General features: G+C 40.0%; 2 protein-coding genes across 2 annotated transcripts; both read right to left on the reverse strand.

Moving 5' to 3' along the window:
- Positions 1–6,147: 6,147 nt before the first annotated feature.
- Positions 6,148–6,896, reverse strand: insl3 (insulin-like 3 (Leydig cell); the record flags this gene model as incomplete). Its single annotated transcript, XM_080034054.1, has 2 exons — positions 6,148–6,347; positions 6,704–6,896. The coding sequence occupies 2 exons, from the start codon at positions 6,894–6,896 to the stop codon at positions 6,148–6,150; spliced, it is 393 nt and encodes a 130-aa protein (XP_079890180.1).
- A 4,281-nt stretch (positions 6,897–11,177) lies between these two features.
- Positions 11,178–15,983, reverse strand: LOC307255373 (potassium voltage-gated channel subfamily V member 2; the record flags this gene model as incomplete). The annotated part of the gene is made up of 4 exons (XM_080034055.1): positions 11,178–11,492; positions 13,305–13,430; positions 14,651–15,284; positions 15,439–15,983. The coding sequence occupies 4 exons, from the start codon at positions 15,981–15,983 to the stop codon at positions 11,178–11,180; spliced, it is 1,620 nt and encodes a 539-aa protein (XP_079890181.1).
- Positions 15,984–16,711: the final 728 nt, after the last annotated feature.

A 16,711-nucleotide genomic window follows, 5' to 3' on the forward strand; every position in this document is an offset into this window, starting at 1 on the left:
AAAATGGTGTCTTTCCTGATAGCCTGTCATTCATTACATAATATACTGTGCATTTACAAAGATGATAATGTCTAAGAGGGTATTTTCAATCACAGAATGGCTATTAAAAAAAGTGCCATCGTCTACGAAAACAGGGTTGAATATGGACGGTTATGATGCTAAATTATGAAACTGCATTTCATCAAGTGATGACACCGTATGGATTTTTATACTTTCCTACTATTTTCCCTGACAACCAAATTATCTGATGGTAACCGTGCTAAGGATAGCAAAACACAATCCCCAGGCATGCAGCTAGGTAGATGAGAGGAGATCAGAGTACATTGAGAGACAACAAAGAAAGCTCCTTCTGTAGCTCCGTCTTGCTCTCCCCTGAGAGTGGTGTCTAATCACACGATGCTCCTGAAGCTGTCACTGCTGGTCAGGCCGTGGAGCTGTAACCAAGCAGAGAAGAAGACCAACCCGTCACATCCTAGTAGTTGCAATGGTGGAAGGAAGCAGGCGGAAAGATTACCAAGTTGCAGGATATACTGTATGTGATGATCTTAGTGGCCAGTTTACCAGACATGAATTAAGGCTTTGACTGGTGAGTTCTTTTTTTGTCCCTTTTTAAAGCTTTCAGGTTCAGGAGCAGAACTAAATGCATCAATGGTGTGTTGTCTGGTCTATGGAGTCCAAATGGCCTCATCACAAGTTCCTGTGTGATTAATGTGAAGCCCTGGAGGCACTGAGTGAAGCAAACGTGAAACAGAAAAGTGGCTGCAATACCACAATGTAAAGGGATGTTATGTGAGGTCTTACTACTGTATACTGTATGGGAATTGTGGCGTGTCATCAGCAAAAAGCCATAATGTGACAATAAGTAGATATAATAATCTACTTACACTTGGCAGGATTGAAGTTCATGTCATATCGAAGATATCACAATAAACAGTTTTCTCTTCAATAAATCAATTCTTATCTCTTTTCTTAACGCTCCATTAAAGCCAACCTTTGTCGATAATTTGAACACTTCTGAACATCAGCCAATATCCAATCCATAGTTAATGAATATACTTTATCATTGAAGAAGAAAAAAGAAAAGAAAAAAAAGCATTTTGAGTTGAGATTCCTTACAAAAATCTCGTCTCTTAAGAAAACTGACAATTTTATATTTGACGTACAAACAAATAAAAACACGTTGCCCCCCTTAGGCCAGGTCAATATAGAACAGATACAGTATATATAAACCTTTCAAAGGCTCATATATTTTGGTGGACTTTATGAATCCAAGTAAATATGTATGCCCTGGCCACTGATCCTATCAAAAATCAGATTTGATTTATTTATAGATTGTATTTATTATACTATTGTTGCTGGATTTATTTCTCACATAAACAGACTGGATAAGATCTACTGTTTGTCAGCTTATAACAAGCTATCTGTGTAAAAACACTGCATGTGAGCCGAGATGAAGACTCTACAGACGACTGGTTTGATGTAACAACTTTTGTTCATGTAGTAGCCGAATAGTCCAGTGTAAGACGACACAGTTCGGCTGTCAGCAGGCCTCTGACGTCACAGCCGGCGTGTCCCTTCGTGACATCAGGCTGACCGCAGGTTGTAAGCGAACTTAGCACTCTTGGACCTTAGCAGCCTCTCAACAGCAGTGACGAAATCCCTTTCTTGGCACGCATGGTAGCAAGGCCCTCCTTTTCACCCTTGGAATGAAAGGCCAATAGTCTATATTTAGATGGTAGTGGGCCTTGATGGCCAGGGAACCCCCGCTGCAGATTGTGGCTCCCTCTGATGACAGCTTTGTTACTGGCGGGTGTATTGCAGCAACACAGACAGGCAGAATAGGCATGATGTTGTTGGTCTCTAGTCTTGTGGCATCTGTTTCAGAAACTGCAGTCATACAGTTCAGGAACAGCCCACGTTATACGCTTTTTCTTTGTCTTTTTCTTCATTTTTAGAGCTTACGTGAAGCACATAGCGACGTACCAGCTCGATTGCAGTCCAGCCATTATCTTCCAAAGTCTCAGTCAATAAAAAAGTGCACACGGTTCTTTTTTTTTGTATAACAACTGGAACAGTCTTGGAACAGCCATGTGGTTCCTCATGCCCCATTGTCATTTTATCCTTAACAGTGACGCCATCATGTAGTAGCCAAATTTCCCCATGGCTAACAAAGACTCGAAGAGGCTGGACAGTTCATCAATGTTTCAGGTTTATTGAAGGGATTCCATCAGGACATACAGAGGATTTCATAGTAGCATCGAAGCAGCAGTGAGCAAGAGGGGCTCTCCCGCAAAGCTGTTAGTACAAGCTTGTGCTCGCTTATATCACAAACCTTGGTATGCTAATACATCTAGTCTGATGGTCTCATCATCACGGGTCCCAACAACAAATCCTTTTATAGGTGTTTTCGTGTCTTACCAGTGACCCCAACCTTTAAATATGTCTGCTCATCAACCTCTATTTCCACCACATTCACTTCTTGAAAAATAAAACGCTTATGCTTTAAAAGGCCTTCAAATTGGGTTCCCACCCCTGTACCCCATGAAAAAATAAACTACGCTACCGGTATATACACACACACACACACACACTCACCGGCCACTTTATTAGGTACACCTGTTCAATGGCTTATAAAAACAAAAACCTAACCAGCCAATCACATGGCAGCAATTTAATGCATTTAGCCATGTAGACGTGGTCAAGACAATGTACTGAAGTTAAACCGAGCATCAGAATGGTGAAGAAAGGGGGTTAAAGTGACTTTGAACGTGGCATGGTTGATGGTGCATGGCAAGATGGATCCATACTTTGATGTTGTTTACGCCAAATACTGAACCTGCCATCTGAATGTCGTAACTGAAATCGAGACTTATCAGACCAGGCATGATTTTCCAATCTTCTATATATCTTCTATTGTCCAACATTGGTGATCCTGTGAGAATTGTAGCCTTAGTTTCCTGTTTTTAGCTGACAGGAGTGGCACCCGGTGGGGTCTTCTGTTGCTGTAAAGTTTAAACCATCTGCTTCAAGGTTGGTCGTGTTTTGCGTTCAGAGTTGGTATTCTGCATTCCTTGGTTGTAACGAGTGGTTATTTGAGTTACTGTTGCCTTTCTATCATCTCGAACCAGTATGCCCATCCTCCACAGACCTCTGACTTCAACAAGACATTTTCGTCCACACAAATGCCTCTCACAAGATATTTTTTTCTTTTTCGGACCATTCTCTGTAAACCCTGGAGATGGTGGAGTGAGATGGTTCTGAAATACTCAGACCAGCCTTCTGGCACCATCAACATTGCTATGTTCTAAGTTACTTAAAACCCCTTTCTTCCCCATTCTGTTGCTCGGTTTAAACCTCAATAAGTTGTCCCTTCCAGGTCTACATGCCTAAATGCATTGAGTTTCTGCCATGTGATTGGCTGATTAGTTATATTTGTTAAGAAGAAAATGAACCGCTGTACCTAATAAAGTGGCCGGTGAGTGTATGTGTGTATATATATATATATATATATATATATATATAAACACACATACACACCAAACATAGCCTCTTAAAGCCTTGAAACTTTTACTGTCAGAAACAGGAGCACTGAGAGCCCCACGCACTCTCATGCAGGTCTGTTTGTGATCCACTCCATCCTGCTGCTTTACCTAATCACTAAAACTATACACAAAGAGGCAGAAAGAGAGATCGATGCCCTGATTTAATGTCTTCCATTTCCGGTTTAGCAGCGTTTCAGATGACAAAACGGGCATGGAAAGGAGCCTATAAAAGAAAGCCCTGTGAAGCCTGTTTGTCATCTCGTCTTGGCGCATGGTAATGATGGGCTGAGGCCCAGAAGTGTCCTCTGATCAGATTTCTCCTCTTGTCACAAGGAGATAAAGGATCACTTGAGTTGATTGAGCTTTATACAATAATGAGCTCTGAGAGAGTGATCATCTGGGGAGGGGAAATGTAGCCAAAATGCAACTGTACTGACTGAACTTGATACAGTGTGTAACACAGAAATTAAACAGTAACACACCTGATTTAGCAGAGTGAAGTTGAGTCCACTGTGATAGGTAAGTGCTACTGTCAGAAAGAGTTGTTCAGATAGATCGTTTGAGGTCAGATATCTGTCACTCCCTGCTGGTTAACATGAGGCACTGCAAAAAACTCTCACCTGCATGCAGACAGCTCATATGCATGTGCTGTGTTGCATGAATATATTTAAGATGTTTTGGCTTAATAAAGCATTCCTATTATCTGTTGTCATCAAACTTTGTCTTTTGCATGTTCAGCTGAATAAAACCAATTTAAAATTCAGATTTAAATCATGTAATTTTATGAAATCATAAGGAAATTACGAACCAGTTAGAAATAATGTTGCTTTATTTTTATGTGTAATTAAGGTTTAATTTTTTATTAAATGTATTCTTTTACGCACAATTTTAAGTGGTACAATGTTTTCTATTTACTTTCTTACTTACTTCTTCTTCTTCTTTAGCCATTCTCCAATAGCCATTATACAGAACAAATCATTACAAAGTGCAGAAGTTAACTTGAGAATTGGTTTATTGTTCAGAAAAGGTTATGTAGAATGCATGTTTAGATGTGACGAATTGGTGTGTACATTATCAGGTTGTAGTTTTCGCTTAGTCAAAAAACCTTTGAAACAAAATAATTTGCTTAAAACTTGATCAACATATAGAAAATCATCTTTGGGTGTTTTGTCAGATATAACACATTGAATAAAATAAATTCCATAAGAACCAAGTGTATGTACAACACAATCCATCAATCCCCCAAATAAAACCAATTAGCCAATCAGTCACTGTAGGCTGATTTAATTTGCTATTAAGACTCATTTAGTGAAGACTGCAGTATACAGTTAGCCTGGTGCTACCAGACCATCGTACTTCATTTCATTTGTACAGAAGGTCTGGAAGTGCTGTAATTGGCAAACGTTCACTCATGGAGGCGGGTGTCTGTTAAAGTTTTAAACTATTGGATCTGCCCAGTGCCACTCTGGATTAGCCAACCAATCGCATAACGTTTGGTCGTCACGTGTGTCATGAGCCGGCTTCTGGCAACTGAAACTGGAGCGCGACTTCGACGTCATCGTTCTCAGCCACTCGCTCTGTTCGCTGATTGGACCGGCTGTCGAATCTCCGGCAAAACTGGGAAATGGGCTGTACACCCAGACTGACTACTGAAGGGAAAATAAAATTTGGCCGGAAGTAGGCGGGCGGGCGGAGCCAGGCTAGTATACAGTGGCAGATAATCAGCAACATTTCATTATCCATTGAGAGAATGACACACTCCTCCATGTGAGGAACTGGCCGGGTTACAGAGATTATTTCCGTTTATTATGGAGCTGAATGGCTGGCTCAATGGCCTCAATCCGATTTAGCACTATCAGAGAAAGCACCAGTGTTGTAAACTGCACTGACTGCACGCTGTCTCAGTGAGGGTTTTTATTTTTGTGTGTGCCGCCATGGGTCTGTACTTGAAAATGTAATCTTGTTTAATTGATCCATTTGCAAATTCAAAGTTAATTTATCTGCAGGTTTAAACCATTTTAATTAACAACCAATGTTTAGCTGAAAGACTGCTTTACATAGTAGTAGAGCATGGATTTCTGAGGTCGTAAGTGTTTCCCAGCCAGGGAAATTGTGAAAGAATGCTATAGTTTAATGATGGGAAGTATAGGCCTGAACCATACCTTCAAATAAAATTACAGGCTCTCTCAACCTTTGCTGCTTTGATTTGACCTTTGATTGACCTTTTAAACTAGACATTTAACTCGACAATGTGAGGAAACAGTCACACGAAAAGCTGAGGAATTACCGATGACAAATAAACCTTCACAAATAATCTTTAAAAGCTTTATTTCAGTTTCGGGGTTGCAAATAAACTTTTTTCTACAAGTATGCAGAGAGAATAAATAATATTAATACCAAATAAAACATCTATTAAATAATTTATTGAATATGATCAAGTGTCTATAATTACTGATGTGTAGTGTTTTATGCCATAATGCTACATCATTGGAAATATCGAAAAAATTATTCTTCTCCAGGACTCCTTAGCGAGGGTCCCTTTGAACTACCTCGTAGCATAGATCAGAACATTTAAGTGCTATGTTCTTATTGTAGGGAGTGATATCTAGCAAAACTGGATCAACTCTTTCATGCTGCATCCTTTCTCACAGCAAATATCGGACATTTTTCCAGCCGCTCGTCTGATCCGGGAGGACACAGGGTACCAGTGAGGGACCACAGACAAGACAGCCTTCTCCATGTCCGACTCTGGAAGGATGGGGATTGACTCTGTTTCCCGTTCATCTGTGGAGGCATCCTGGTCCCCTGTTGAAGGGAGGGTAAAACGACATTTACAATTTTGAGAGTACAGTTGAAATGAGTTTTTAAGTGCTGGAAACTTTGAAGGTAAGAAGTAGATTCTAATACTTTGGATGATTTGGTATGTTGTCAACACACTGTAATGATGGGCAATTAGGGCAAACTGGAGATTAGTAAAAAATAAAAACAAGAAAAGACGGGGGGCGGGGAGGAGAGACACTGTGATGTTTTAAATCTGTCTCTAATCTGTCTCAAATTGAAAACCTATTTTATATCCATCCACAATACAAACGTTTGAAGCAAGCTAATGGCTCTCAATCAACGCGTAATGACCTTTGAAAATTACAACATGAAGCACTTACAGTGAGAAGCGTCTTGAAGGTGCCCCAGCTCTATGTCTGCGATGCTTCTCCTCAGCCGAGAGTTCCCACAGGACGAGACGGCCAGGCGTATCAGCTCTCTGCCACACATCTTAATCCTCTCCTGGGCCTGGACCACACACCCTGAGGCCACTAGCACCACCATCAGAGACACCCAGCACTTAACAGCAGACATGGTATGATGGGGTTACTGCTCCTCAGTTTGTTGGTTAGATGGATAAAATATCTGAGCAAATGGCTGGATGGATGAGAGTAGAGGTGATGTGGTGCGTTTGTGTGGCTAATGAGGTGAACTCAAGGGGTTTATATAGTTGATTTACCAAAGATAGGTGGATTCATAATACACTGATGTGACAAAAAGCATGAATGAAAAATGTACTCGGCCTTGGTGAAAGAAAAGTATGTCCTGATCTCGGCAAGTATCATCAAGGCTGAGACTCTCATTGAGATAAAACAAATATCTAGTCTGACAGTGATCTATGGCCCAGCCTTAAAAACATTTCAGGCATTAGGAAAATGCATTTGTTAATGTATTAGGGAGGGGGGAGGGGGGGGGGGGGGTTGAGAATCACTGAACATCGTTTGCTCTTTGGAAGCCAACAAGGGTCTGGGTTTGGTCCTTTGTTCAAGAGGTTAAAGAATAAAAGTGATGTGGATTGCAAGCAGTTCAGATGCTTACAAGCCCATGTGCTGACATATCTGAATGTGGTGTTATGGAAATTAATATGATAGTCATAATATAATAATCAAGTTAATTTGATTATGCAGCCAGATATATTATTCATAATCATACACACATCATTCTCTGGTGCCATCTAAGTCAAAACATACATACTCTTACGGACGTAGATGCTGATTATTGTTTGCAAACAATTAAAGATCTTTTTATTTGTACTTAAACATTTTTGTCATCTGGTATTTAATTGCCAAGTCTCATCCTAAACTAGATAAGCTGATTTTCAGTTCTACGATAGTGGTTTTAGGGTTCCACGTGTGTTTATTTCCTTGACATCTCCAAGCTCCTGTTTCGCTCATATCCTTTACACGTTTGTTTGGAAGTTGTCAAAACATCCTAATGTTCCTTGCTTATCAGTTGCTTTCACACATCTTATCTTATCTTGACACACTCTTGAGGGATGGGAGCTGATTGGAACAACTTCAAGGATATTAGATATACACACATGGTCAGCCCAGGATGTGCCGTAGACTAGTCGCACGGTCATGATGCGACTCATGCCAGAAAGGACTGTTGCATGATTCCTGCACTGATGGAAAATCTGAGAGGTGGCACTTTTGATATCTTCAATGGATTTCTGGCTATCATTGGTTTTTCAACCCTTAGTGGTGATATCCTCCACTGTTGAGCAGTGATTGGTTTATTACTGCAGCGATTCTCAACTTAGAGTAAAGATGAAAACACCTTGTTTCATTTTTCGGCTCACTGATTCCTATTATTTTTTTCTTGCTAAAGGAGTTGAAGCTGATGCTGTTGATTTACATTCTAGATAGTACAATTTCTACAGTCTGTCTATGCCTTTTTGTTTTTTGTGCTGTTGTTGTGTTCCTTGATTTTTTTTTCTTCTTCAAATCACATAATACTATTTTGACCTTGTAAAAAAAATGCATTCTTATTTTCTTGCGGTAATAAGATCAACAATACTTACTTACTTATGCCTCTTCTTCCCCCGTGGGAAATAAGGCCGATATAGTGTGTCTCCATTTGTTTCTGTCTTTGGCAACATGTTGTGCCTCGCCCCAGGTAAGGTTCATTTCACCCAGCTCAGCTGTAATTGTTCTCCTCCATGTGGTTTTAGGCCTTCCACGTGTTCTCTTTCCTGCTGGTGTCCATCTCAAGGCAACCTTGGGGATATGCTGACTGTCCATTCTTAGAACATGTCCAAGCCATTTCAGACTTCGACGTTTGATGTAACAACAATAGGGTGTTTATTATTGTTGTTGATTTCTTTTTTTACAGACACCACATTTATTTAATACAGGCCTCTACTAAACGGTTGGGAGGACATTGAAGGGTTAAGGTCATTCAGAGTTAAATGTTTATGTATCAGGTGCGTGGTAATAACACATGTTTAAGCATGTTCATACACCTTCAACCTATGATTCCTTCCTTTTACCATTTTATTAAATAGTGCAGACATTCCCATAACCTGCATTGTAGGGCTGTCTCTACTTGGTAAAAAGGCTCAAAAATAAGTTTTATGGCATCCTTTTAGTCAGGTTGATGAGTTGTATCTGCTCCTTCCTGAGTGCATCTATTCCTGTCCACCCAGTCCAGGCTGAGTCACATGAGACAGCCTCAATCCTTTAGAACTCTTTGGTTTTAATTGATGCTGACAAAGTTATTAAACCAATGGCATCTCTCCCATTACCTTATCCTGTAATACCATTACACAGGCAGCATCGTCCCTCAGAAGAATTAGACACGTGTCTGTGTAAAGATGGAGTCAGCCATTCAGGAGAATGATTGTTATCAAAATCCCTTTTTGTCAAAATAAGTGAATATCTCCTTACAATCCACAACATACTGTGTGCACGCTGAAAAGAAATCCAGTGTTGATACACAGCCTAGGCTCTGTAATCGTTTGTGTTGCTAGTTACAGTGCGGCCTTTGTTATACCCTTTGTTTTGGATCGTGAGGAGATATTCACTGATTGTGACAAAATTGATTTTGACAACATCCTCCAGAAAAGCTGACTCCACCTTTAATAAACATAGACATCAAGTTTATTTCATTTGAAGGAAATTGGGATGATTATAAATATGGTCACGATAACACAGGAGTGCTGAAGAAGAGATATTCATTGAGCGAAACATTTCAAGGGTTTTGAGAACATGTATTATTTTTATTTTAATATGGTTAATCAAATCTGTGGTTTGCATGGTTAACATTGTTCACATGATTTCCAGTGTTGTACTTCCAATGTTATACTCAGGAAAAAATCAAATAACACATTTAAAGTATTTGCACATAGCAACACTCATTATTAACAGCCACTGATTAATAAATGCACGTTCATCTCTGAAAAAAGGAATGAATAACTTACTATAATTAAATAACTAGAAATGCCTGTACAATTAAATACATGTTGTAATGTGACATTCTTCTGTTGCCATTTGTTTGTACTTTTTTTTACCAAAGCAATGTTTATCACATTCATACAATTGCGCACATAACACATTAGAAAAGTTGGGCCTGGCATTGATTTTGACCAATTCAAATTCTAATTCTTCTTTTCCTTTAAAATCCATCATTTTGGTCAAAGAAATGCACTGAACAGAACAGTCTGAGCACAGCAGTAGCACAACCACAACCAGTGGAACAATGCAAGGACTGTTTGACAGCAGGACGCGCTTGATCCTGACATCTACAGGCCAACAGCATGGAGCCTCATTATCACACCCTGCAGGAATCAAGCCAAATACCAACATGTTTGATAATTATAATAAGCATCACTGCACCATGTGTAACTACTGAGCATGGTGTTTCTCAATTGTCCTACTTGATATTTAGTTTCATGCAGAAACAAAATGTTCAAATACCAACGTTAAAAATTAAATTTAGATAAGAGCTGATTGTGCGCAATTGATTGCAATCTCTGTGCCACCAGAATCCAACATGATTGTCTTTTGCCTTTGTCTGACCAGGCAGGAGATGGAAGCAGAAATCCTAGTAGTCCTCGAAAAAAACTATATTACATTCATGCTCTTGATCGCTGCTGACACAGCCCCAGCTGCGCCTCTTCTCCCACAGTCAAGAGCACGCCGAGTGACTGGAAAGTGCTTTTGACAAGAATTCCACTTCATGCTGACACATGAAGAATGCCACATTTAAGTGCTTTGCATAGAAGCTGTTCAATCATTCTCAAGTGCTCATGAATCTGGAAGGTTTCAGTAGCTTGTATATTTGTATTTCCTCAACCTAACAGTTCACTGTGATCTGGTTAAACTGGTTGGTGCATGGTGAAAGGTTTTACAAACAACTGAAAAAAGTGCTTCTATGTACTTCTTCAAAATAGTTAATTAATAGAACTTCAGATAAAAACAGTCCTTCACAAGCTTCACCCACTATTTATAGTGGGTAAAATGTAAAAATTATGAATTAATGAGTTTCTACCTGACCTCCTTAAGTCATACATCTATATCAGTTTAATCAAAATTAGTTTCAATTAGTCAGGGGCTATTTTTAGAAACAGATAACAAGTTGGGAGCATCTTGCGTGTTTGAGCAAGGAGTCACCACCCACGCAGTGCAAACAGCAGCTACTGTAAATCTGAGGCTTAAAGCTTATCTCAACTTGCTGCAGCCTCTATTCCCCTCTCTAAGATTGTTTCACATAGGCTCAGAGTTAGCGGCAGATGGGGTCTTACACTTTCTAGACCCATGGGTGATAAGGCCATTTAGGGTTAGGGTTAGCGAGGTCGGAAGTTGCCAGCTTCTCTTAGTCCACTGTGCGCTGGATGGTTTGCCTTCTACTAGGCTGAAAGTGCATGTCCTCATCATCAGAGTCTGCCTGGGGTTCTAAGCAGATGTCAAGCTTGCGCTTCAGACGTTTCTTGAGCTGGAATGTGCGCTCAGTTGAAACTATGTATTCCTGTTCCTTCAGTTTGGCATAGTAGTCGGAAAACTTGTTGAACAGAATGGAGATGGGCATGCCGTTGAGGATTATGCCAAAAGAGATACAGCCAAATGCCACACAGCGGCCAAGATAGGAGATGGGAACGACATCGCCATAGCCCACGGTAGAGATGCTCACCTGTAGGATGAAAGATTAAAGTGGGTTAGCTTACATGCATGAGATGTACAATAAAATGCAAAGATGGTCAATTGAAGCCCCAAGAATGCACTGCAACACTTTCCATCCCTTGATCGCAAGCACTGTGCCTGGTCAACAAACAAGGCGCATTATATCGTATTAGAGGGGATTAGACACATACAGTATAAGTTAACAGCTGCCACCAGATGAATAAAATCCGAATGTCCCGACATGAGAGTGCAAGAGTGCAATTACAGAGACCGGAGTGATGACGCACTAGTACACTGGTACATTCAAATGTAAGCAAGTAACACCCGAGTATGGTGTTACTATTTTGTGCTGGACAACACACCAAATATCAGAAGGAATTAACCTTTATCTTCTTTCTTCCTGTTGTTTGCTGTGTGAAATTAAACAACTAAACAGAATCCAAGCAGTTGTGGAACAGTAAAAGTATTTTCGGCCATTAATTCCACATAAAAATCCACTAGACATAATGGAAAAGACTTATGTCAATTTACTATTTTTGTTCATAATTAATGGAATAATTTGACAACTTTGGTATGCATAATCCCTTTTCGGCAGAGAATTACATGATAAGATCAATACCGCTCTCATGTTTGTCTGTTGAAAGTGTGAAAGTAGAGCCAGCCGTCAGTTGACTTAGCTTAGCATAAAAACTGGAACCAGGGGAGAACAGCTAGCCTGGTCCACAAAGCAGCACTAATTAACATGCTATTCTTCCGTTTTGTAACTGCAAGTTTTACACTGTAACTATATCTTGTCCAGACACAGTGGTAATGGCTGGACAAAGTTATAGGGTAATGAAATCCACTTCTTCATATCTATAGAGACCCTTTACACATTACTAACGACCCATGCTGACACGTCTACGTTGGAGGTTAGTCTATCAGTGCAAGAAAAATGCCCTGTCTCACATTTCCTGCTTGAGAGATTTAATACATTTTGTTTTAGACAACCACTCATTCACAATGGGAGATTTGTCTTTACATACGATCTCATGATTCTTCATTGCTCTGTAGAGGGGGCTGTGGCGAAGTGGACAGGGTGGTGGACACGCAACTATAGGGTCAGTGGTTCAATCCTCAGTCTCCCCGCCACATGTCCAAGTGTCCCTGAGCAAGACACTGAACCCTAAAATGTCTGCTGATAGATAGCCAGCACCCTAATAGCTGCTACTATCGGTGTATGAATGTGTGCTCCAGTTGTTAGTCGCTTTGGATAAAAGCTTCTGCTAAATGACATGTAATGTAATCTAATGTAGAGGCACAAAAGAAGTGCAAAACATGACTCTGTGTGCACTGTGCATGTGTGTCTTCTGACTGCAGGCAGCATAAATCTCAGTAGGCCTACTCTTGGACAACCAAAATGCACCTCACTGCTTGATCATGCTGACCTCCCCCTCGCTATCACGTCGGCACAGTCAAGAGGAACAGCTTAGCAAGGTTAATAACCAAGTTAATTGATCAGGAAGACTCTAGGCAGCCGTAAGAGGTGGTTAAATCCTTTCAATGCGGTTCCTTGTTCCACAATAGCAATTCAGGTGTTGCCTGGTATGTATCATTATGTATCCTTGTACAAGTATAGCTTAACTTTGTTTGCACTTTGGCTTGATTTATCTAAATTATTGTAATAAATCATCCAGATTCGATCAAATTTTTAGCTTGATTCATGACGTTTCTGTCAAGGTCAAGGAAAAAGTAAGAAAACGTAAAACGAACTTACTTTACATTATTTTACTGATTTTATATGAATTTGACCGAACTGTAAAATAATGTTTTTCCTACTCACCGCAGCCCACCACCAGGCGTCTGGTATGCTGCTGAATGGTGTCCCAGGCTGATCCACCTCCACAGAGTGCATCAGAGCAGAGAAGGTGAAGATGCCCATGGCAATGAACAGAAACAGACAGCACACCTTGGCAATGACAGAAGAGTACATGTCAACAGCAGTTTCCATTAAGAAATCAGTATATTCATTAATCTAGGACCGATCAGCTCAGATGACAACTTTAAGTTTGGATTTACCTAAAATACCTATATATCAAATGTATTACCAAAAAAGGTTCATACAGTGATGACCGCAAACTAGTATTTGCAAAAAAACAGAGGCAAGAATGATTTATTTTTCCTGTACAGAAAAACATTTTGTCATATACAGTATATTGATCTGTTCCACCACAGGTGAGGGACTTAAGGCAGGACATTAGTACATAGGACAAAAGAAAAGAATGAGAGCATCTTGAATTTGTTCACGGCCTATCATGAATCATGAACTCAAAAACCAATTATACCTTGAAATAAAAGCTTAACTACTGACCAGACTTTGACACGTCTTTGTGCCTTCATATAACTTGTCATGAACTTCTCCTTTTTAAACTTTTCCATGAATCTCCCCAGGCCCAAAGATGGATGTTTTTTTTTTAATTGTACATTTAACATTGTCAATTGATTTTTTTGGCAGGGGAAACATGCTCGAAACACACCTTATAATGTTGTTATGGTTAACTTGTTATTGAAATGTTGCCTGTTTAAACATCCAGCAACTATGACACAACATCAGCATTAATTTGTAATCAGGTCCTAATTCACTCTCTGCTTTCAGTTCTATTTTTGGTGTCTGACAACTCCTGAGGGATAAACCTGCCTCTTTAGCTGCTAAAGGCTCCACTATGTACACGTACTTTAGCAGCTTACTTTGTCTGTATTGCAAAGTAGGTTTATTATCTGCCTGCTGCAGCCGGAAACAACACTAATGAGAGCACTGAAAGAAGCTCAAATTGGTGATAATTATCTATGGGTTCATCACTATAGACCACTTCCATGTACAACTACAGATGTGGTCTATTGTCAACATACTTTAAGTGTACTCTATTGATTACTGGACTGCATTCATATAGGGCTTTTTTCTAAAGAGCTTTACAATTTTGCTTCTCATTCGCGCACAAACCAATGATAGTCAGCTTCTTGCCCTTGGGTACGACATGTGGACAGGAGGACCTGGGGATTGAACCTGCAATAAGCGCTCTACCTTCTGGGCTACAATTGTTCATTTGTGCATCTGTCCCCTGTTAGAAATTTCCCAAATATATGTTCTGTGTTTTTATTTGAATGATCTTGTTTGATATTCCTCCATACCTGCTCAGAGCACTGTCGGATGGTGAATCCAAATGCCCTCATGCCTGTGGAGTGACGGGCAAGTTTCAGGATACGGAAGATGCGCATCAGCTTCACAACCTTGAGCACTTTGCTGACTTTACTGACTCTTGCCATGGTTTTCATATCTTCCTTTTGACCGGAGTCTTCCATATCAATAACAAATGTCTCTAAAATGATCTGGATGAAGTAGGGCATGACAGCAACTACATCAACAAAGTTGAGGGCGCTCTTTAGAAAATGTTTGATGTCGGATGTGGTGAATAACCGTAAGAAGTATTCCAGGGCGAAGAAAATGATGGAACTAACCTCGATCCACTCCATGTAGGTTTTGTCACCAAGTTTGTACTTCTTAAGTTCTTTTACTGTATTCATTGTCATGGCAACAATTGAGATAAGCACAAAGAGACTGGAAAACACAGCAAACCCTTTGGCTGCCAGTGAGGAGTAAGGATTCTCCATCAAGTCCCAGAGGGGCTTCCGAATACATCCAAGAAACATGTTCTTGTATCCCTCATCATCTTGGTGAGGCTTGATTTCATCCACCAGCTCCTGGTTGACCTTAAGTTGGTCTCTGATGTCGTCCACCTTCTCCTCAAACAGAATGCGGCAGCACCTACAAAGAATAAGATAGTTTATTGTCTATTTTAACAAAAGCGTAATTTCAAAACAAATGAACACACCAAATTTGATACTACTATAATATTACGTATTATTAATATGACTTTGATATTGTTAAGTCATTAAGTCATTAAGTCTGTACAGCACACCTTGGAGTGTCCTTCAGCCTCAACCCCCAGAATTTCATCTCCTCCTCAAAGTTAAGAGGGCAGAGACTATCCATCACCCACAGGACACTACTACAATAAAAGTGGAAGATGTAGTGGAAAAACATGGGGTCCCTGTCAAAAAAGAATTCGTCGTTCCGAACATTGTAGTCGTCACAGAGTGTCAGACGCTTGGCCGGATCATTGCAGAGGGCAAGGATTCCAATCCTGGATTTTGGGTATCTGAGTACTAAATGCGTCGGAATGTGAAACACCTTTCCACCGATGTTGAGGTTGACAATGTTTGATTGCCTTCGTTTTGGTGGTGGTATGTCTTTGCTCTGAGGCTTTTTTGCACTTTCTTTGTCATCATGAGCATCAAGGTTGTCCATGGACGTCCATGGTTTCACAGAGCTGGCTTGTGAAAATGGAAATTCACGCTCCTCTTCTTCAATGCTTTGTGAAAAACTCTTGTCACGCTTTATCGTTGCAAAAAGACTGGAGCGACGCTTTTTCAGCACTTTCAAGGGCTTCATTGTCGTCTCCATTCTGACTGCTCCTTGGAAGACCGACCAATAAAATTGTTTTGTACCAAGTTTGGATCAAGTCAGTGAAAAGCAATAAAAACAGTATATATCTCCATTTAGGCTGAATATTGTCCTCTTAAAAAAATGCTTTCATGTTGAGAGAGAGATCTTCCGTGCCTGTCTCTCAGCGTGCGAGAAGATCAACTGCATGAGTTAGGGATTCAGCCTCTTTACTGCTTCTCTAATCCTATTGCTGTCCTTTCTGTCCAAACACAAGTTAAAAATACTGTTCACAGGGATTAGTGTTGTGATTTAAAGCTTTGAGTTCTGAGGGAGCAGGGCAGGCGGAGAGTCTGGTATAGTGACAGCATTGTATTGCTATAAGGCTACAGAGAGCTCTTGCACAGGAAGTTCATACTCACAGTACAGGTAGATTAGATCCCATAGTTCTTCTGATCTTTGTCATTCAAACAGTAAAAAACTTATTATTTTAAATCTATCCTTCTATTTTACCGCTAATATAATAATTTTTATGCCTATACCCTAATTGCATAAATCATTGCTATGCACAACGTTTAGATTATTTAAACAGTAGGCCTAGCCTTAGGTGCAAGAGCCTTAGAGGCCCTTTTTTTTATTTATTTTTTTATTGTATTTTACCTTGATTTATTTAATTTTTTTCCTATTGGATGGTTTTAACTGTCTTGCATTGGACACACTCTGAGGTCCATGAGGCATATGGATCAAAT

Source organism: Ammodytes marinus, assembly GCF_949987685.1.
Source record: "Ammodytes marinus genome assembly, chromosome: 9".
In the NCBI taxonomy this organism is placed as follows: Eukaryota; Metazoa; Chordata; class Actinopteri; order Uranoscopiformes; family Ammodytidae; genus Ammodytes; species Ammodytes marinus.